This window comes from Perca flavescens, chromosome 24 (assembly GCF_004354835.1).
Source record: "Perca flavescens isolate YP-PL-M2 chromosome 24, PFLA_1.0, whole genome shotgun sequence".
Lineage (NCBI taxonomy): Eukaryota > Metazoa > Chordata > Actinopteri > Perciformes > Percidae > Perca > Perca flavescens.
The window spans coordinates 14,992,469-15,014,044 of record NC_041354.1 but is presented as its reverse complement, the minus strand read 5'-3'; the positions used below and the strand labels follow the sequence as shown (position 1 = coordinate 15,014,044).

At 44.4% G+C, this 21,576-nt stretch overlaps 1 protein-coding gene across 1 annotated transcript; it reads left to right on the top strand.

Moving 5' to 3' along the window:
* Positions 1–15,135: 15,135 nt before the first annotated feature.
* On the top strand, positions 15,136–20,651 carry LOC114550671 (C-type mannose receptor 2-like). Its single transcript, XM_028571430.1, has 5 exons — positions 15,136–15,213; positions 16,577–16,796; positions 18,341–18,700; positions 19,665–19,762; positions 20,526–20,651. The coding sequence occupies exons 1-5, from the start codon at positions 15,136–15,138 to the stop codon at positions 20,649–20,651; spliced, it is 882 nt and encodes a 293-aa protein (XP_028427231.1).
* The last annotated feature ends 925 nt before the right edge of the window (positions 20,652–21,576 follow it).

Genomic DNA, 21,576 nt, shown 5'->3' with positions numbered 1-21,576 from the left:
TGCATACTTTACTGAGCTGAAGCTAAATTTAGCTTCTCTCCAAAAGTTACATCATGAGAGAATCGGGGCGAATGACACAGGGAGGGCACCATTCTCCCATGCCTTATGTTATTCTGAATAAAGCAACTATGAAAATGCATCTGCAGCACACTGTATTTTGTGACCTCAGTATAATTTTTGCCAAACCCCTTAAATTACTTAATACATGCAATTTTATGCTACCATTAATCATATCCTATTTATCAATGTTATAGATGGACCAGGTCAGCACATTATTTGAAGGGCCTGAACAAGAAGTAATGTTTAGTTAACAATGATGACAACACTACAATTCTTCAGAATATATGTACACTGCTCTGACTGGTCAGTTTTTGCTGAAGAATACATGAACATCATTAATAAATCAGAAATCATGATGATTGAAATACCTTAACTGATGCATTAATGAACAACCCAGTCTCACGGCAGTTCATAATGGCATCACAAAAAGAAATCTATTAGATCGTGATACCATCACAATACTTTGAAGATTTTTGTGATGGGATCACATTTTGTAAGCTAATGTATTTCAATGGGACGCATCTTTCACAGCACAATTCTTTCTGCCAGATAGGCTGCAGCAGAGAAGCAGCAGGAGTAATGTATCCTTACCAGACTGACATATGTTATTGTCGAGGTTGAGACCTTTCCAACGATGTGTTTGCTATAGTCCTTCGACAATATTTAAATTTTTACATATCATGGAGACCAATTTGCAGGCAATATTTTATTGTCCCCAGAGAGATATCTGCTTTGAGTTCAAATGCTTCAAACATAACACTTGTGTTATGTTTGAAGCATGAAATGTTTTATCATACAGTCCATTGTACATATGAACACCAAGGTGCCTATAGGAGCAGAGCCGATTGATTGGTTCATCATTTGTGACCTCTGATACCCACAGTTAGTGAAATGGTTGAATGAGATGTCAGAGTTGTGTCTGTTTGCAGTATAGGCTGAGGTAGAAGTGTGCCAAAAATGCCAAAACTAGGGATGCACCGAAACCCAGAGTTCGGTTCGGAATTCAGCAGAACTTTGGGCTTTTTGACGGAGTTCGGGTACTGCGAACATTAGAATTTTTTTCTGGGAGAATGGTGCTTCTGTCATTCTCCCTGTGTCATTTGCCCTGATCACCTGTTCTTTCTTGAACTTTTGGAGAGAAGTACAGGTTCTTTTGAAAAAAAAAAACTTTTGGCTGTACATATTCGCAACAGCAGTCTATAAGCAGCCTGAAACTGTAGGTGCGCCAAATTGCAAAACATAATGCCAATACTATACAATGTTGCGGTTGTTGGATGGAATGTGCAAAATACGGAGTGTGGAAGTGTTCACAGTATAAAGAATTAAAAAAACAAAGTGCACCCCCTCCCCCCCACACACTCCCTGACTGTGACAGGGCAGGCCTATGTCCTTGATTTCCCCATAACCACTTACATGCTGTACCAACCACAATAAACAGTTTTCTCCCTCCGGCAGATTGCTTGAAGCCAGCTCTCTGTGTCCCTATTTAATGAGAGCTCTACATTTGGTAGGGAAATTTTTTTTCAAGGTAAATTTGTTCGTTGGTTTTTGAAATAGTGGGTGGGGTAAAGCCAACTCTTGGTGATTTAATGTGTGAGGGAAATGTGACTATGGGCCTAGAGTTTGGGTTTTTGCTACTATTAACATAGCATAATCTAGACAAATGGCTATAAACAAAAAAGGACAAAGCTGATTGTTATTGTGATCCAACCTTACATGAACAATAATTCTATGCTTTTGTCTTTTATTGCTTGTCATCCCTTGCATGAACAATACATAAAAATGATTTGGGCATGCATGTTTTGTCCCCTGAGAATTGTGACATTGACATTTTGGACAATGGAAGGCCATAAAGAGAGCTTAGTCCAGTGATAAGTATCAGAGACATTGGCCCAATCCCAAAGTGAGCCCTGAGGACTAAGGACTAAAGACTCACAGACTTAATTGATCTCAGGTGCTTAGTGAGTGAGTGTGTGAGACCACATGGGCTCAAATAGGTATAAATGGGATTGGGACAGCACTTCGCACGAGATCACATGTTACCTTGGCGATGTTTAATAAAAAAGATGTCGCTGACACTTGCCGGTTTGGGAATTTTCATTTTAAGTTTGTTGCTTTCCACACGGCCAAGGCACAGGAGACGGCTGCGTGATTCCACATTATTTCAAGCTCTTGTTTTACAAACTGAAAAACAGGTTGGTCTGTTCCATGGCCGTGTGTCATGCTGTTGTTTACCTTTGTAATTTCCGGATTTCCATACGGTCTCCGCGGTAAACGTCACAACGCTTTGAACTGTGGGTAATTCCCTTTGGTGAAGTCTGCATCGATGCAGACTCATGGAAAGGGCTCGGTAAGTGTGTACTCAAACCCTCACGCCCTTTGAAATTCGACATTGGGACAACCCTAAGCCCTTACGAATTTCGCGAGAACGCGCACCAAAGTCCGTGAGTCTGTGAGTCCGGACTTTGGGATTGGGCCATTGTGTCCCTTTTATTTCTCTGTGTAAAAGTATTGTTGGATAGTTTAGATTCTTCCATCCATCCATCTTCCATCTTCGTCCGCTTATCCGGTGTCGGGTCGCGGGGGGAGCAGCTCCAGCAGGGGACCCCAAACTTCCCTTTCCCGAGCAACATTAACCAGCTCCGACTGGGGGATCCCGAGGCGTTCCCAGGCCAGGTTGGAGATATAATCCCTCCACCTAGTCCTGGGTCTTCCCCGAGGCCTCCTCCCAGCTGGACGTGCCTGGAACACCTCCCTAGGGAGGCGCCCAGGGGGCATCCTTACCAGATGCCCGAACCACCTCAACTGGCTCCTTTCGACGCAAAGGAGCAGCGGCTCTCTCCGAGCTCCTCACGGATGACTGAGCTTCTCACCCTATCTCTAAGGGAGACGCCAGCCACCCTCCTGAGGAAACCCATTTCGGCCGCTTGTACCCTGGATCTCGTTCTTTCGGTCATGACCCAGCCTTCATGGCCATAGGTGAGGGTAGGAACGAAAACTGACCGGTAGATCGAGAGCTTTGCCTTCTGGCTCAGCTCTCTTTTCGTCCACAACGGTGCGATAGATTGAATGCAATACCGCACCCGCTGCGCCGATTCTCCGACCAATCTCCGCTCCATTGTCCCTCACTCGCGAACAAAACCCCAAGGTACTTGAACTCCTTCACTTGGGGTAAGGACTCATTCCCTACCTGGAGAAGGCATTCCATCGGTTTCCTGCTGAGAACCATGGCCTCCGATTTAGAGGTGCTGATCCTCATCCCAACCGCTTCACACTCGGGTTGCGAACCGATCCAGTGAGTGCTGAAGGTCGCAGGCCGATGATGCCATCAGGACCACATCATCTGCAAAGAGCAGCGATGAGATCCCCAGCCCACCAAACTGCAACCCGTCCCCACCCCGACTACGCCTCGATATCCTGTCCATAAATATTACAAACAGGATTGGTGACAAAGCGCAGCCCTGGCGGAGGCCAACCCTCACCTGAAACGAGTCCGACTTACTACCGAGAACCCGGACACAGCTCTCACTTTGGTCATACAGAGATTGGATGGCCCTGAGTAGACCCCCTCACCCCATACTCCCGCAGCACCTCCCACAGTATCTCCCGGGGGACCCGGTCATACGCCTTCTCCAAATCCACAAAACACATGTAGACCGGTTGGGCATACTCCCAGGCTCCCTCCAGGATCCTTGCGAGAGTGAAGAGCTGGTCCGTTGTTCCACGACCAGGACGGAATCCGCATTGTTCCTCCTCAACCCGAGGTTCGACTATCGGCCAACCCCCTCCTTTCCAGCACCTTGGAGTAGACTTTACCAGGGAGGCTGAGAAGTGTGATACCCCTATAATTGGCACACACCCTCTGGTCCCCCTTTTAAAAAGAGGAACCACCACCCCAGTCTGCCACTCCTTTGGCACCGTCCCAGACTTCCACGCAATGTTGAAGAGGCGTGTCAACCAGGACAACCCCTCCACACCCAGAGCCTTGAGCATTTCTGGGACGGATCTCATCAATCCCCGGGCTTTGCCACTGTGTAGTTGTTTGACTACATCAGTGACTTCCGCCTGGGAAATCGGCGACAATCCCCGTTATCCTCCAGCTCTGCCTCTAACATAGAGGGCGTATTAGTCGGATTCAGGAGTTCCTCAAAGTGCTCCCTCCACCGCCCTATTACCTCCTCAGTGGAGGTCAACAGTGTCCCATCCTTACTGTACACAGCTTGGATGGTTCCCCCTTCCCCCCTCCTGAGGTGGCGAACAGTTTTCCAGAAACACTTTGGTGCCGACCGAAAGTCCTTCTCCATGTCTTCTCCAAACTTCTCCCACACCCGCTGCTTTGCCTCTTTCACGGCAGAGGCTGCAGCCCTTCGGGCCCTTCGGTACCCTGCAACTGCCTCCGGAGTCCTCCGAGATAACATATCCCGGAAGGACTCCTTCTTCAATCGGACGGCTTCCCTGACCACTGGTGTCCACCACGGTGTTCGTGGGTTACCGCCCCTTGAGGCACCTAAGATCCTAAGACCACAGCTCCTCGCCGCAGCTTCAGCAATGGAAACTTTGAACATTGTCCACTCGGGTTCAATGCCCCCAGCCTCCACAGGGATGCACGAAAAGCTCCGCCGGAGGTGTGAGTTGAAAGTCTGTCGGACAGGGGCCTCCTCCAGACGTTCCCAATTTACCCGCACTACACGTTTGGGCTTACCAGGTCTGTCCAGAGTCTTCCCCACCCCTGACCCAACTCACCACCAGATGGTGATCGGTTGACAGCTCTGCCCCTCTCTTCACCCGAGTGTCCAAAACATACGGCCTCAGATCAGATGAAACGATTATGAAATCGATCATTGACCTTCGGCCTAGGGTGCTCTGGTACCAGGTACACTTATGAGCATCCCTATGTTCGAACATGGTGTTCGTTATAGACAATCCATGACTAGCACAGAAGTCCAACAACAAACAACCACTCTGGTTTAGATCAGGGAGGCCGTTCCTCCCAATCACGCCTCTCCAGGTGTCTCCATCATTGCCCACGTGTGCGTTGAAGTCCCCCAGCAGAACAATGGGGTCCCCCACTGGAGCCCCATGCAGGACTCCAGTCAAGGTCTCAAGAAGGCCGAATACTCCGAACTCCTGTTTGGTGCATATGCACAAACAACAGTCAGAGTTTTCCCCCCACAACCCCGCAGGCGTGGGGAGGCGACCCTCTCGTCCACGGGGTAAACTCCAACACAGCGGCGCTCAGCCGGGGCTTGTGAGTATCCCCACACCCGCCCGGCGCCTCACACCCTGGGCAACTCCGGAGAAGAAAAGAGTCCAACCCCTATCCAGGAGTATGGTTCCAGAACCGAGACTGTGCGTGAGGTAAGCCCCACCAGATCTAACGGTAGCGCTCCACCTCCCGCACCAGTTCCGGCTCCTTCCCCCCCCAGAGAGGTGACGTTCCACGTCCCCAGAGCCAGCGTCTGCCGCCCGGGTCTGGTCCGTCGAGGCCCCTGACCTTCACTGCCACCCATGTGGCATCGCACCCGACCCCAACGGTTCCTCCCACAGGTGGTGGGCCCATGGGCTGAGAGATGGGAGCCACGTAGCTTGTTCGGGCTGTGCCCGGCCGGGCTCCGTGGCAAACCCGGCCACCAGGCGCTCGCCCGACGAGCCCGCCGTCTGGGCCTGGCTCCAGGCGGGGCCCCGGGCTCCCTCGGGCAGGGTCACTCCATCTCTACCTTGCTTCTTCATTGGGGTTTTTGAACCATTCTTTGTCTGGCCCCTCACCTGAGACCACTTTGCCTTGGGAGACCCTACCAGGAGCACAAAGCTCCAGACAACACAGCCCTCAGGTTCACAGAGACACACAAACCTCTCCACCACGATAAGGTGATGGTTCACGGAGAAGTTTAGATTCTTTTCAAAATAAAATGTTAACTTTGGTTTATTCATTTAGGACAACAAAGAGCTATTCTATGTGGCAAATCTAGATAGAATGTACAAGAGGCACCTCAGATGGCTTACTAGCTTACATCGAGTCAAGCCTTTCTATGCGTTGAAGTGCAACAACACAGCGGCAGTTTAGAGGATGATGAGTGCTCTGGACACAGGTTTCGACTGTTCTAGCAAGGTACCAATGAAGAATTAAAAAAATAATCTAGCTCTCTGACTTCTCTGTTATGGAGAAAGATTGTTTCCTTCTCAGATTGCCTATTGAAACATGTTTTGGTCAAACACAGGGTGAGATCCAGATGGCCCTGTCCCTCGGAGTGACACCTGATGATATATATATATATCATAATTTATGCACATACAACCAAACCAATGTCGCACAACAAACACGCCTGTGTTCATGGAGTAGATAGGATTAATTTTGATAGTGAGGATGAACTCCTAAAAGTGTCTCTTTGTCACCCCAAAGCCAAGTAAGTGAATGTTGACTGATACTTTTGCTTCTATGTTTTCGCAGTTGGCGAAAATCTAATCTCCAGGTCCATTATAACACTTATAAAGAGAGACTTCACATTTATAATTTGGAACTAAGAAATGCAAGGCGGTCCTTTTTCTCTGACATTATTGCCAGAAACGATAATAATTCACGTGCTTTGTTTGCTACTGTTGATAGATTAACAAACCCTCCAGTACCACTAGCATCTGAACTATTGTCTACCAAGGCTTGCAATGACTTTGCCTCCTTCTTCACAGACAAAATTCAGAAAATTAGACAAACAGTCAGTGCTTCCATATCAAGTACAGGATATGTGTTGTCACAGTGTGCACGCAAAACAAATTCCAACATAACACAATTTCATACGATCAACCGTAAAAACCTGGAGGACATTATACAACATCTGAAAACCTCCTCCTGTTGCCTTGAAATTATACCAACGGGTGTTTTCAAAAATGTTTCGAATTGTTTGGCTTCTGATCTTCTACAGACTGTAAACACGTCTCTGCTCTCAGGTATCTTCCCACAGGCCCTGAAAACTGCAGTCATCAAGCCACTCCTAAAAAAGAACAATCTAGACACGACACTAATGAGCAATCATAGAAAAAGTGGTTTTTCAACAACTCAACCTTTTCTTATCGCTAAACAACAGTTTTGATGCCTTCCAGTCAGGTTTTCGACCACACCACAGCACTGAGACGGCTCTTGTTAAAGTCTTTAATAACATCCACTTAAACACAGATAGTGGCAAAATTTCAGTCTTAGTATTACTTAATCTCAGTGCTGCATTTGATACGGTAGACCATGACATATTGCTTGACCGATTGGAAAACTGGGTTGGTCTTTCTGGCTCAGTACTAAAGTGGTTTGAATCCTATTTAAAGAATAGGGACTACTTTGTGTCTATAGGTAATTATACATCTGAGCATACAAATATGACATGCAGAGTTCCCCAAGGCTCAGTTCTGGGGCCTCTTCTGTTCAACATCTACATGCTTCCACTGGCTCAGATTATGGAAAACAACAAAATAAGTTACCATAGTTATGCGGATGACACACAAATTTACATAACCTTATCGCCAGGGAACTATAGCCCAATACAACAATTAAATATGTGCATTGAACAGATTAATGATTGGATGTGCCAGAACATTCTTAAATTAAATGAAGAAAAAACGGAGGTGGTTGTTTTTGGACCAAAAGAGGAACGATTGAAAGTCAGCGCTCAGCTTCAAACGACAATGTTAAAAACAACAGACAAAGCCAGAAATCTTGGAGTAGTCATGGACTCAGACCTGAATTTTAAAAGCCACATTAATATAATAAAAAAATCAGCCTATTATCACCTTAAAAATATATCAAGGGTTAAAGGACTTATGTCTCAGCAGGATCTGGAAAAACTTGTCCATGCTTTTATCTTCAGTAGACTTGACTACTGTAACGGGGTCTTTACAGGTCTCCCTAAAAAATCAATCAGACAGCTGCAGCTGATTCAGAAAGCTGCTGCTCGAGTCCTCACTAAAACCAAGAAAGTGGATCACATCACTCCAGTACTGAAGTCTCTACACTGGCTTCCAGTGCCTCAAAGAATTGATTTAAAAATACTTTTACTGGTTTATAAATCACTAAACGGTTTAAGGCCAAAACACATTTCTGATCTGCTACTACATTATGACCCACCCAGACCTCTCAGGTTGTCTGGGACAGGTCTACTTGTTGTCCCCAGAGTCTGAACTAAACAGGGGGAAGCAGCGTTCAGTTTTTATGCTCCACATATTTGGAACAAACTCCCAGAAACCTGTAGGTCCGCTGCAACTCTCAGTTCTTTTAAATCTAAGCTAAAGACCTATCTTTTTGATGTTGCTTTTCTTTAAATAATCTATTTTATTAACTTTAATTTCTTATACTTCACTGTAACTTTTATTCGTATACTACACTATCAATTTTATTCTTGTCTTTTAATGTTTTTAATTTGTTTATTAATGTTTTTAAATTGTTTTTAATTGTTTTCTAACTGCTCTTTAATGTTTTATGTAAAGCACTTTGAATTGCCCTGTTGCTGAAATGTGCTATACAAATAAAGCTGCCTCACGTTAAGTGTAAATTCTTGTTTTTTAGTATTGATTAAGTTATTCAATCACTTTCTAGACTGGTACTCTGCATCGCAGTGGATGACTCCAAATCGCCGGTAAAAGTCACTTCAAGTTGGCAAGCTGCTGAAACTGTCATCTTTTGATACTACCACTTTTAAAGTTTCAAATATTACACACAGTGGCTATATATTATTTTAGACTGCTGCCAGTAGTTGGATGTAACTAAGTAGCCTACAGTTACTCGAGGACTTTATTTAAGTACACATTCACCTTATCGTGGCGGAAAGGTTTGTGTGTCCCTGTGTACCTGAGGGCTGTGTTGTCTGGAGCTTTGTGCTCCTGATAGGGTCTCCCAAGGCAAACTGGTCTCAGGTGAGGGGCCAGACAAAGAATGCTTCAAAAACCCTATGAGTGAGCGAGGAAGAGCTAGAGTGACCCCATCTGGAGCTAGGCCCATTTGGAGGGCTCGTCAGTGAGTGTCTGGTGGCTGGGGTTTGCCACGGAACCCGGCCGGGCACAGACTGAAAAAGCTACGTGGCACCTATCTCTCTATCCCATGGGCCCACCACCTGTGGGAGGAATCGCTGGGGTTGGGTACACTGCCACACGGGTGGCAGTGAAGGTCAGGGGCCTTGACGGACTAGACTCAGGCGGCAGACGCTGGCTCTGGGGATGTGGAATGTCACCTCTCTGTGGGGGAAGGAGCCAGAACTGGTGCGTGAGGTGGAGCGCTACCGGTTAGATCTGGTGAGGCTTACCTCTACCCCCAGGGCGTGAGGCGCCGGGCGGATGTGGGGATACTCACAAGCCCCCGGCTGAGCGCCGCTACATTGGAGTTTACCCCGGTGGACGAGAGCCAGACGGTTGTGGGGGGGGGGAGAGGAAACTCTGACTGTTGTTTGTGCATATATGCACCAAACAAAAGTTTGGAGTATTCGGTCTTCTTGGAGACCTTGAGTGGAGTCCTGCATGGGGCTTCAGTGGGGGACTCCATAGTTCTGCTGGGGGACTTCAACGCACACGTGGGCAATGATGGAGACACATGGAGAGGTGTGATTGGGAGGACCGGCCTCCCTGATCTAAACCTGAGTGGTTGTTTGTTGTTGGACTTCTGTGCTAGTCATGGATTGTCTATAACGAACACCATGTTCGAACATAGGGATGCTTAAAAGTGTACTTGGTACCAGAGCACCCTAGGCCAACGGTCAATGATCGATTTTATAATTGTTTTCATCTGATCTGAAGCCTTATGTTTTGGACACTCCGGTGAAGAGATGGGCGGAGCTGTCAACCAATCACCATCTGGTGGGGAGTTGAGTCAGGAGTTGGGGGAAGACTCTGGACAGACCTGTTAAGCCCAAACGGGTAGTGTAGGTAAATTGGGAAAGTCTGGAGGAGGCCCCTGTCTGACAGACTTTCAACTCACACCTCCGGTGGAGCTTTTCCTGCATCCCTGTGGAGGCTGGGGGCATTGAGCAGCGAGGAGCTGTGGTCTTAGGGTCTTAGGTGCCTCAAGGAGTGGTAACCCATGAACACCGTGGTGGACACTGGTGGTCAGGGGAGCCGTCCAACTTAAGGAGTCTTTCCAGGATATGTTATCCCAGAGGACTCCGGAGGCAGTTGCAGGGTACCGAAGGGCCCGAAGGTCTGCAGCCTCTGCCTTGAAAGAGGCAAAGCAGCGGGTGTGGGAGAAGTTTGGAGAAGACATGGAGAAGGACTTTCGGTCGGCACCAAGGTGCTTCTGGAAAACCATTCGCCACCTCAGGAGGGGGAAGCGGGGAACCATCCAAGCTGTGTACAGTAAGGATGGGACACTGTTGACCTCAACTGAGGAGGTAATAGGGCGGTGGAAGGAGCACTTTGAGGAACTCCTGAATCCGACTAATATGCCCTCTATGATAGAGGCAGAGCTGGAGGATGATGGGGTATTGTTGTCAATTTCCCAGGTGGAAGTCACTGATGTAGTCAAACAACTCCACAGTGACAAAGCCCATGGGATTGATGAAATCCATCTAGAAATGCTCAAGGCTCTAGGTGTGGAGCGGCTATCTTGGTTGACATGCCTCTTCAACATTGCAAGGAAGTCTGGGACAGTGCCAAAGGAGTGGCAGACCGGGGTGGTGGTTCCCCTTTTCAAAAAGGGAGACCAGAGGGTGTGTGCCAATTACAGGGGTATTGCACTTCTCAGCCTCCCTGGTAAAGTCTACTCCAAGGTGCTGGAAAGGAGGGTTTGGCCGATAGTCAAACCTCAGATTGAAAAGGGACAATGTGGATTCCGTCCTGGTCGTGGAACACTGTACCAGATCCTCACTCTCGCAAGGATCCCGGAGGGGTCCTGGAGTATGGGATGAGGGGGTGTCTTCTCAGGGCCATCCAATCTCTGTACGACCAAAGCAAGAGCTATGTCCGGCTTCTCGGCAGTAAGTCAGACTCGTTTCAGGTGAGGGTTGGCCTCCGCCACGGCTGCGCTTTGTCACCTATTCTGTTTGTAATATTTATGGACAGGATATCAAGGCGTAGTCGGGGTGGGGAGGGGTTGCAGTTCGTTGGGCTGGGGATCTCATCGCTGCTCTTTGCAGATGATGTGGTCCTGATAGCATCATCGGCCTGTGACCTTCAGCACTCACTGTATCGGTTCGCAGCCGAGTGTGAAGCAGCTGGGATGAGGATCAGCACCTCTAAATCCAAGTCCATGGTTCTCAGCAGGAAACTGATGGACTGCCTACTCTAGGTAGGGAATGAGTCCTTACCCCAAGTGAAGGAGTTTAAATACCTTGGGGTCTTGTTCGCGAGTGAGGGGACAATGGAGCGGGAGATTGGTCAGAGAATCGGCGCAGCGGGGGCTGTATTACATTCAATTTATCGCACCGTTGTGACGAAAAGATAGCTGAGCCAGAAGGCAAAGCTCACCTATGGTCATGAAGGCTGGGTCATGACCAAAAGAACGCGATTCAGGGTACAAGCGGCCAAAATGGGTTTCCTCAGGAGAGTGGCTGGCGTTTCCCTTAGAGATAGGGTGAGAAGCTCAGTCATCCATGAGGAGCTCGGAGTAGAGCCGCTGCTCCTTCGCGTCGAAAGGACCCAGTTGAGGTGATTCGGGCATCTGGTTAGGATGCCCCCTGGGTGCCTCCCTAGGGAGGTGTTCCAGGCATGTCCAGCTGGGAGGAGGCCTCTGGGAAGACCCAGGACTAGGTGGAGTGATTATATCTCCAACCTGGCCTGGGAACACCTCGGGTTAATGTGGCTCGGGAAAGGGAAGTTTGGGGTCCCCTGCTGGAGCTGCTCCCCCCACGACACAACACCGGATAAGCGGATGAAGATGGATGGATGGATGGACATTTGTATTTTAAACAACTTTATGCAAATTATGTTCTTTCTACTCCACATTTGTCTGAAAAGTTTTCATACCCTTACTGTCTAGTGAAAACATGTATCTCAGCATTTCAGATGGGATGAAGTGTTAAGGGGAATAGGGAAAAATATGAACTAACAGATATCACCATGACACATCCCCAGTTGATTGCTTTTGTAGAGTTTAAAAATGTTAAAACAAAATGCTGATCTTTGATGTCAATGTACTTTTATTTTTTAATATATTCACAATATACGCTGCAGCTGGGTTAGGCAGAATAATTGTATCAATACTGTTAGACCAAATCAATATCATACTGATTCCACTTGAGCAGTAAAAATTAGCTTCTTCATGTTAATTAAATCATGTCTGTCTGCTATCCTAAACTTAGAGGGGGTGGCCCTTCTTTTGTCACACGGCAGGAAGAAACCTTTTGTCTATCCGTCTTGGAGCCGATCCCTGCTGGCATGCAGCATTTATTCCTGTAGCTTGAAAATAATTCACATCTCCATGTTATAACCTTCATCAATGACCAATGGTAACCTTGAACACAAATTAATTTAAAAGTACGTCCTTCTTGTGGGGGCGACGAAGAGATCCAATGGGATGCGCTCAGGGACATGGACATGTCACCGTGAACCAATAGAAAATGGTCCTAAAGCCACGTGGGAAAAGGAACTGCCCACATCTCCAGGAGAATATAGTGAACAGCATCTTTTCAGCCCACTGTAGCATTAAAACTTGTTTTTGTCATTGCACCAAGCCTCTCTTCCCTCAAAATCTGAAAACGTAACACTTTCTCCTGCCCACATCTGGTACACAGGTCAGGGAGAGCATTATTATACTTATTTAACTTTTCCGGTGTCACATATGTCCTCATCAGCCAATTGTATTGGAGACGTTTGAAGCAGGAATTGACAGTTTGAGTTTGTGCTACAGCACACGCTGCCTTCCAATCCTCAGATATAATGTTCATCTTTCATGTCCATTGTCCAGGCGTTTTGAGAGAGAAGATTCAGAGGATCCTTCTACTAGGAGGGTATATTGCAGGGGTCATCAACTACATTTTTTCAAGGGCCAGGATTTCTGTAAGCAGACACTCCAGGGGCCAGACTTTCAAATAAAGAAAATAAAATGTATTTATACCTAATACTTCTGTCCTTGTTTTTTTTTACATGTATTAGTTTGAACAGACTCCTAAAAAAATGGAAAATCCATAATGATATCTAGGCTACTAAACTAGAAAATGATCTTAGATTAGGAGGCAGTTCACTGAAGAGTAATGGTTAAAGTCTTATGGGATTACGGAAAACGCTGTCGTAGTATGCAGTGTCCTGATTGGTGAAAAATGTTTGAGGAGAACAGGCCTGTTGTTAGGTAAATATGTCACTGTCAAAGAGCCTGAAGCAAAAAGTTGACGTGGGAAACCACAGCCACGTGCTAGCAGCACGTCGGTCCTCAAGCCCCACTGTCCTCTGCTCCCTAGCCCCATTTGACTCCAGGGTTGATTTATTTTGTCATTCCTCCAGACCCCCTCCCACTCTCTGGGCTGTTTTTGGACTGCTTTCAGCAGTCGCTCTCAGGACTCAGGTGATACAACATTAAAATCATCCTGTGTTTGCATATCAAATTAAACCAGCGTTGGAGGAAGTATTCAAATCCTGCCCTGGAAAAACAAGTTGCTAAATGTGGCACAATACATCTCTTCTCTTCATATGAGATGCATTTGTTTTTTTGATCATGATCCCTGAAAATTAAATGTAATGAACTAAAGTAAAAGTCAAGTCAAAGTCCTGCCTTGAAAATGTCACTTTAACAAAAGTATTTCTTTATATACATGAAAATGTAGTTGCTCCCCTTGACTTTTGCTTGTGCTTTCGTTGCCTAAAGCTAACCCCAGATTGACTGAGGCGACTGAGGATGTGAACCCCAGTCTTTGCTGTCAAAGTCCTCCACTTTAATACGCCTGCTTTTATTCTAACAACACAAGGTCAAAACCTAGCATGTGGCGGGACCGTGTATGGCCAGTGACCAAATTGTCAGCAGACTGTATATTTAAATTTATCAATACTCATGATAAACATTTTAATAATGGAAAAGTGCAACCATTGTAAAATGTAGGAAGTTTTTTTAATCGCATCCTGCAGGGTTTTTTCCTGCATAAAGAATTCTTTGGCACCCCCCAAAGAGGAAAACCTCTTTGGGGGGCCAAAGCCAGCACCAAAGGAAAAATCACCAGCGCCAAAATGGCTTGAAGCTCGTTACACATGCGGCGGGCGCTAAGCTGCATTGTTTTAAATGGACTTGTACGCTCCGCTGTGAATCTAGTGGCTCCTTTTGCCAGCCAGGAACAGAGCAGAGCTTCACAGTTCCCTGCTGATGACGGTCCCAAGGGCAGCAGGGTCACCCGGAGATACTGTTATGCCTATTATTTGCCTAACATGCAAATAACTGTTGCCTGTGGACAATTTCCATGAAGCCAAACAACAGAGGTATTTTACATTGTTCATAACGAACAATAAGCTTTATCAGCCGTCGCCAGTCTGAAGTCACACACTGAGGTGAAACGAGAGCAAACAACATGGACAAAGTTCTTCTCATTATGGCTGCATCAGGCAAGTGTTTATTATCTCATAAATGTGTATAGTCTTTTATTACAGTACATCGATTTATCCTTGCGACTAAAGAGCAAATAGAGAGAGAATATTATGACCCACTTTGGTTATATCATTATATTATATATAAATCAAGTCATCTTTATGTCTTTAGCACATTTAAAATAACAGAAGTTGAAGAAGTTGTTTACAATAAAGTCAGATGGTTTAAGATTTGCCTCAAAACAGATAAACATTACAAAGATAAAAGGTACGTAGCATGACAAAACAACTGACATGATAAAACCAAAGTCAGGTAAATAAATTACAGTTACATTCAAAAGTTTTCAGTTTCAGTTTTCAACAATCAAAAGGTTTTTCAGATCGTAGGCACTGTTAGGTGTAACTGTAACATAAAACTGTTCATCATCAGCATAACAGTGATGCAGAATGTCTTAAAAAGGCGTTGATATTAAATGTATGTCCTTCACTACAGGGCTGAGTGCTGCCTCGTCCCCTGCTGGATGTCAGTAACATTTTGTTTATGAGCGGAAGACCTTTACTCAAGCACAGAGTTACTGCAGAGAGAAATACACTGACCTGGCCACTATGAACTACAAGGAGGACATGAAGACCCTGAACAACACGGCAGTTTTAGACAACATGTTCTTCTCAACTAACAGCTCTGTGAGTTCCCTTTTCTCTCTCTACTTCATCTTGTGACAAAGATGTTAAGGACTGCTGGTTTGAAACCGTCCATAGTATCTACTAATAATTACAGAGAGCAAAACCTGTTTCAATGTTCATATGGGATGGGCACCTGGATATTGTGTTTTAGACGTTTAGTTGTTTTTTTATACTTAGATTTTACTTATTGTTTGAACATATAGAAAGCAAAACAAAACAGTACTGTCCCAGTAGAACAGTGACTATGTTTACATGCACATAATATTCAGGTTTTTGCTCTTATTGCGAAAACGTTTACCAGCGGTGGAGTTGATGGACCGTGCCAACACAGCTTCCCGCTTTCATTCCTTCAACCAGCTTCTTGAAAAAGTTGGTGTAGCGATGTATGTGCATAACCAAAATCCTGTTGATATCCAAGTCTTTGATAATGTTTAAAAGTAGCTGTGTTTCTCCTTCTTATCGTGTCTGCAGCCTTGCAAACTGTTAAAACCTGAATAACACCGAATATCCCACGTCTTAATCGGAACATGCTATACTCGGAAAAAGGCCTCATACGGAATATCCAACTGGAAAATGCTGTTTACATGACCTGTATCAAATTTGGAATATTGTCATATTCGGAATAATTGTGGAATATTGGTGTGCATGTAAACGTACTCATTAATGGCAGGTATTATGTCAATTCAACATCTCAGCATTAGGTATAGTCTTATGGCTTATAATGGAGGAGTCATACTTTGCATTGCATTCATTTTGGGTTGCTATAATGAGCAAGATTTTAATGATCACTTGGAATGAATGCATTGAATGGCCTTGCTCCAGATTATATCGAGGATTTATTTACCCCCTATGTGCCTGGCAGCTCCCTTAGATCAAAGGATTCAGCTCTGCTGGTTGTTCCGAGGTCTGGGCTTGTGATCAAATGCGACCGGGCCTTTGTTTCTCATTGTTGTTGGTTGTGTTCTTGGCTTTTATCTGCTGTTTTTTTTTTCTGGAACGCACTTCATAACCTTGTTAAGAAAAGTGCCTTAGACACAAAGTTTGATATTATATTATAAGTAGAGTAGAAGGAGAGACCATCAACCATGTCTCTTATTCTAATAAATATATTATCCATTTTGTCCACTGTGGCATAGAAGTCCTTTTGTAGCCGTAGTAGGAGTCAGTCTTTCCATTTCATGAATCTCTTTTAATAATTTCAAACCAATTATCTACTGTGGGTGGATCCCTCTCTAACCATTTACGAGGGATTGTTTCTTTGCTGCTGTAATCAATGTGTATCAATTGTAAGTTGCTTTGGATAAAAGCGTCAGCTAAATTACATGTAATGTAATGTTATATGCCAATCAAATATTTATTTCAGCGAGCCTGGATAGGGCTGCACGATGGCCAGGTCCTGGGCAGCTGGGGCTGGTCACTGTCAGACACAAGTTTCTACAAACCTGGGGAGACGGAGTTCAGACAATGGAAGACTGGACAACCACAGTATGACAACCCCTGTGCAACCATGTTTGGTACTGGACTATGGGACAACTTCTACAGTTGTAACAAAGCCATGTATGCAATCTGCGTAAATGTCAAAGGTGAGAATATTAACTAGTGAAGTTTCCCTTCTCTGCTCCTCTTTGTTTTCAGTATTTGGGCCTCTGTAGTATCAATCAATCTGACAAACTTGACTTGTACAGCACCTTTCACACAGGTTATTGCCATTCAAAGTGCTTTATAGGTGAGTGACAAGCAAATAATTAGATGGCAGGAATGAGAGCAGTAAAGTGGCTCAGTGTGTCATCACCATTGCTGTGTAAGGAGACAATGTGTCTTGTCAACACCACCAGGGGTGGACATATTATATATATATATTACAGAGATTAGACATGTGTACGTTCATATGCACACAGTTAAGACCACATGATTTCCCCCTTGTGGGATAATAAAGTTTACTTTGACTTTGGACAGCAAATATTGTCACATGTAGGGATGCAGGCTTGGAGCCAAACTGCAGAGACGAGGAGGAAATAGAAGATTTAGAAGACTTATCAAATAATACGGCTCACAACAAAGGAAATCCTGATGCAGGCAGGCAGGCAAAAGTGGTGCCAAAACACAGGGAGTAACAAACTCAGTGAGCTGACAACAGACAATAGATGCACAGAAACTAAAAACATGAGGTAACGAGGGTAAAACGAGGTGCAGGTGAGGGCTGATGAACAGGTGAGACACATAAGGGCGGGGCAGACAATCGCAGAGGCGGGAAAATACACAAGGCAGGAAGTAAAACAAGACATAACTCAGGGGAATCAGACTCTACAAAATAAATCAGGAAACTGAAGCATGAAATCAAACAAGGAAGGAACTAGGAAAACAAAACAGAATTAACATGGGTAAAACACAGCAATGAACAAATAACAATGAACCTGTCAAACACATGGAATGAATTGACAAAATAAAACAGGAAAAACCACAACTGAAAACTGCAACCATGACAAATATAAACAGAACGTACGTGTGTGTGTGTGTGTGTGTGTGTGTGTGTGTGTGTGTGTGTGTGTTTGAGTGAGCGTGTGCGCTTGTTTAACTATATTTGTGGGGTCCAATAACCGGGAGTCCAGTATACTTGTGAGGTCCCGACAGCTTTGTGGGGCCAAATGCTGGACCACACAAGTTTAAGGGGCTGTTTGAGAGTTAAGACTTGGTTGTAGGATTAGGGAGAGAATCAGGTTGTGGTTAGGGTGAGGCTAAGGGTTAAGGTTAGGCATTTAGTTGTGATGGTTAAAGTTAGGGTAAGGGGCTAGGGAATGCATTATGTCAATGACAGGTCCCCACAAAGATAGTGCCACAAACTTGCGTGTGCGCGTGTGTGTGTGTGTGTGTTTTTAATTAACCTGAGAATATATTCATATGTAGAAAAACAACAATATAAAGTAGGTCTGTTGTTTTGTAGCTTTTACAGACAATCCCTTTCTAACATGGAGGACTGTTAAAAAAATCAGTTCATTAGTTTATTGATGTGGTTCCTTATATCTCAGTGGATTTAGCTTAGAGATCATGAAGGCATGAATCCCAGATGTGGACGGATGGGAGGCTGTATGTTATGCCGCCTCTACACTTTTCTGTGCTCCATTTTCAGGGTCAGATGTGACTTTTGTCACAATCACCAAAGCCGTGACATGGACCGAGGCACAGAGCTACTGCAGAGAACACTACACCGACCTGGCCAGTGTGAGAAACCTGACAGAGAACAGGAAGGTATATGATACGACATTTACACAATATACTGAAAACATTGGATCGGTAGCCTGGATCGGCCTTTTCCGAGACTCGTGGAAGTGGTCCGATGGGAGCAGCTCCTCATTCAGGTTCTGGAAAAAGGGGCAACCTGATAACAAATACGGGAACGAGACTTGTGTGGCTGCAGACTTCAGCAACTCTGGAAACTGGGAGGACTGGCCCTGTGACATGGAGAGAGCGTTCATTTGCTATGGCCCACGTGAGCGAAACATATTCCTTTATTTAAGCAAATCACACATCACAACAGCTAAATTAGAAGAAAAAAAAAAGTCTCTTAAGAAAACTAAACTAAACTAAGAAACAGTGGCAGAAGTATACAGATCCTTTACTTAAGTACTAATACAACACAGTAAAAATACCCTGTTGCAAGTAAAAGTCCTGCATTAAAAATATTACAAGTATCTTCAGGGAAATGTAAAAAGTAAAAGTACTCAGAAAAATCCTCACATTTTAGAAACTGGAAAGGATCCAAACAGTTGTGTTTAATGGTCTAATCATTTCAGCTGGACTTGTAGGCCGTTATATTGTTGGCTAGTTTAATTTATAACAAAACATCATATTTTATTAACTATGTGTGTTTGTTTTTTTAAATCTTAATGTGTAAAGTAACTAAAGCTGTCAGATGAATTTAGTGGAGTAAAAAGTACAATATTTCTCTCTCAAATGTAGAAGTAGAAAGTGGCATGGAAAGAAAAGACTCACGTAAAGTACAAGTACCTCAACATGTGTACTTAACAGTACTTGAGTACATTCCACCACTGCTAAGAAGACTTAGTGACATCTGAAGTCAATCAAACGCAATCTAAAGTAGATGGCATTTATTTTTTATGTCAATGGTTGTAATCTTAACACATTCATGTGCTAACCCGTGTTTCACACGGCATTTAGATTTAGATTCAGGTTTACATTAGTATCAAATGAGAATATAAAAAGAACAAAACAAAGTTCTGGACAATTCATCTAAACACTCATGATGTGGATAATTTTCATGGAATAGTTTGAAAAGTTAGCATGCATGATGATACGTTTAGGTTGACTTAATGCTGAAAATCTGCAGCTGATGGAGGTCATTGTTTAAACTGTTGATGGGGAAGGAACAGCATGCTGATTATTATCCAGCCCGAAATGTTATATCTGATCAACTTTGGTTTCTTTTTTCAAAGCGACGTCTGTTTCAAAGCGAGTGATGAAAGTGCGGTTTGAGAACAAGAACTCTCTGGATGTGAATGACCCTGTTGTGATGGAGGCCATGTTGAAGCAGGTAAATCACGCATCAGACGTTTGTGCAAAAACAGAACAACCAAATGACTCTTCAAAGCATTTTAAAATAAGAATTCAATTTTTCAATTCAATTTTATTTATAGTATCAAATCATAACAAGAATTATCTCGAGACACTTTACAGATAGAGTAGGTCTAGACCACACTATAATTTCCAAAGCCCCAACAATTACAGCAATTCCCTCAAGAGCAAGCATTAGCAGTGGCTGTTGCGACAGTAACAAGGAAAAACTCCCTTTTAGGAAGAAACCTCGGCAGACCCAGACTCTTGGTAGGCGGTGTCTGACGGGGCCGGTTGGGGGTGTGATGAACAGTGGCAAATAATAGTCAGATTAAAGATAATGGGACAGTGACTTCGAAGGTAGATAAGATAAAACATTATTGGAAATACCCATTTCTTCGAAGGCTCTATACAATATACTTATTACAATGCTTTGGCCTGCCAGGTATGTGCCGTGAGCTTTGTGCCGAAGTAAAGAGTAAGTAGTGGCACTATGTGGGCCTAAGTGAGGGAGAATTAGGACTAGTTATGAATCAACATTCAGCAGAAACTTCTATCTGACACCAAACGCACCAGGAAAATGTACAAATGCAATCCAGCAGTCTGAGAAAAGTATGTACAAAAGACTTCTAAAAAAAAAAAAAAAAAAAAAAAAAAAGTGCAAAATATGTGTCTCTCTGTAAGTGATGATAATGATGATGATGATGATGATGATGATGAAGTGGAGGAGTTTTGTGTCTCAGCTCAAACAGAAGCTGAGGGACCAGGGGCTGAACGACCACATCAAACTTAGCTGGAGGAAGCAGGCCAATGGAAAAGTCTTCCACACGGAAGACAAGAAGACAAAAGACAAGGAGGAAGAGGGATAAGCTATAATGTTGAATCGCTACATCTATTTCCATCAGAGAAAAGTGTGTTTCTTTCTTCAAAGTCAGAGTGTAACGGGCCAGAATAGAGCTGCAACAATCTGCTGATTCATCGACGATCGCAACTATTTTGATAATCACTTCATCCTTTTAGTCATTTTGCAAACAGATATGCAAAATATTCACTGCCTCCCGCTTGTATTTGTCATTTTTTTTTTTATCATAAACTTATCATTTTTGGGCTTTAGACAGTTAATCCCCCCTACCCTTATATGGATCCAGGGTCTCACTAAAACAGAGTGAATGGTTATGGTAGGACAACAGTAAATCTAAATCTGAACATATTGTGTATAAAAAAATATATTGCTTTATTAAAAATAAAGTTGTCTTTCGAAGAGGAGGTTGTGGTTTTGGTTGTAGTTTGTCCTGCTTTACTGTGTTTAATGTTTCCCGGTTTCCTGGTTTACTGTGACATGTGTTCTGTTATCTGTGCTTTGACATGTATGTTTCATGCTTAGTTTCCTGTTTTATTTCGATGTCCCTCTGTTTCTCCTATTCCTTGTCTTGTTTTACTTCCTGCCTTGTGTTTTCCCGCCTTTGTGATTGTCTGCCCCACCCTGAGGTGTTCCACCCGTTCTTCAGCCCTCATGTCACCTGTCAGGTTTGGGGAAGGTGCTCGTGCCGTAACAGGGATTGTGAATGACGTTATGGGGAACTTGGTTTTGCTTTCCAGATTTTTATTGAGAAACAAAATGTGTTCTACGGTGCTTGGTTAGAGGCGGTTTCGTCGGCTGCCGACTACTTCCCCAGCCTTGGAGAAGACCCTCTCACATGGCACTGATGATGCTGGAGTGCACAGAGAGCTTAGTGCTATTTTAAAAACATTTGGAAATACAAGTTGGTGCCTTTTCCAGTATTTAAGTGGGTC

What these genes read in the sequence shown, in the direction of transcription:
- LOC114550671 (XM_028571430.1), top strand. Translation starts at nt 15,136, where the DNA reads ATGAACTACAAGGAGGACATGAAGACCCTGAACAACACGGCAGTTTTA. An exon ending in AATCTGCGTAAATGTCAAAG is followed by an intron (nt 16,797 to 18,340) that starts GTGAGAATATTA and finishes CTCCATTTTCAG; the next exon opens with GGTCAGATGTGACTTTTGTC. An exon ending in TGGAGGCCATGTTGAAGCAG is followed by an intron (nt 19,763 to 20,525) that starts GTAAATCACGCA and finishes TTTGTGTCTCAG; the next exon opens with CTCAAACAGAAGCTGAGGGA.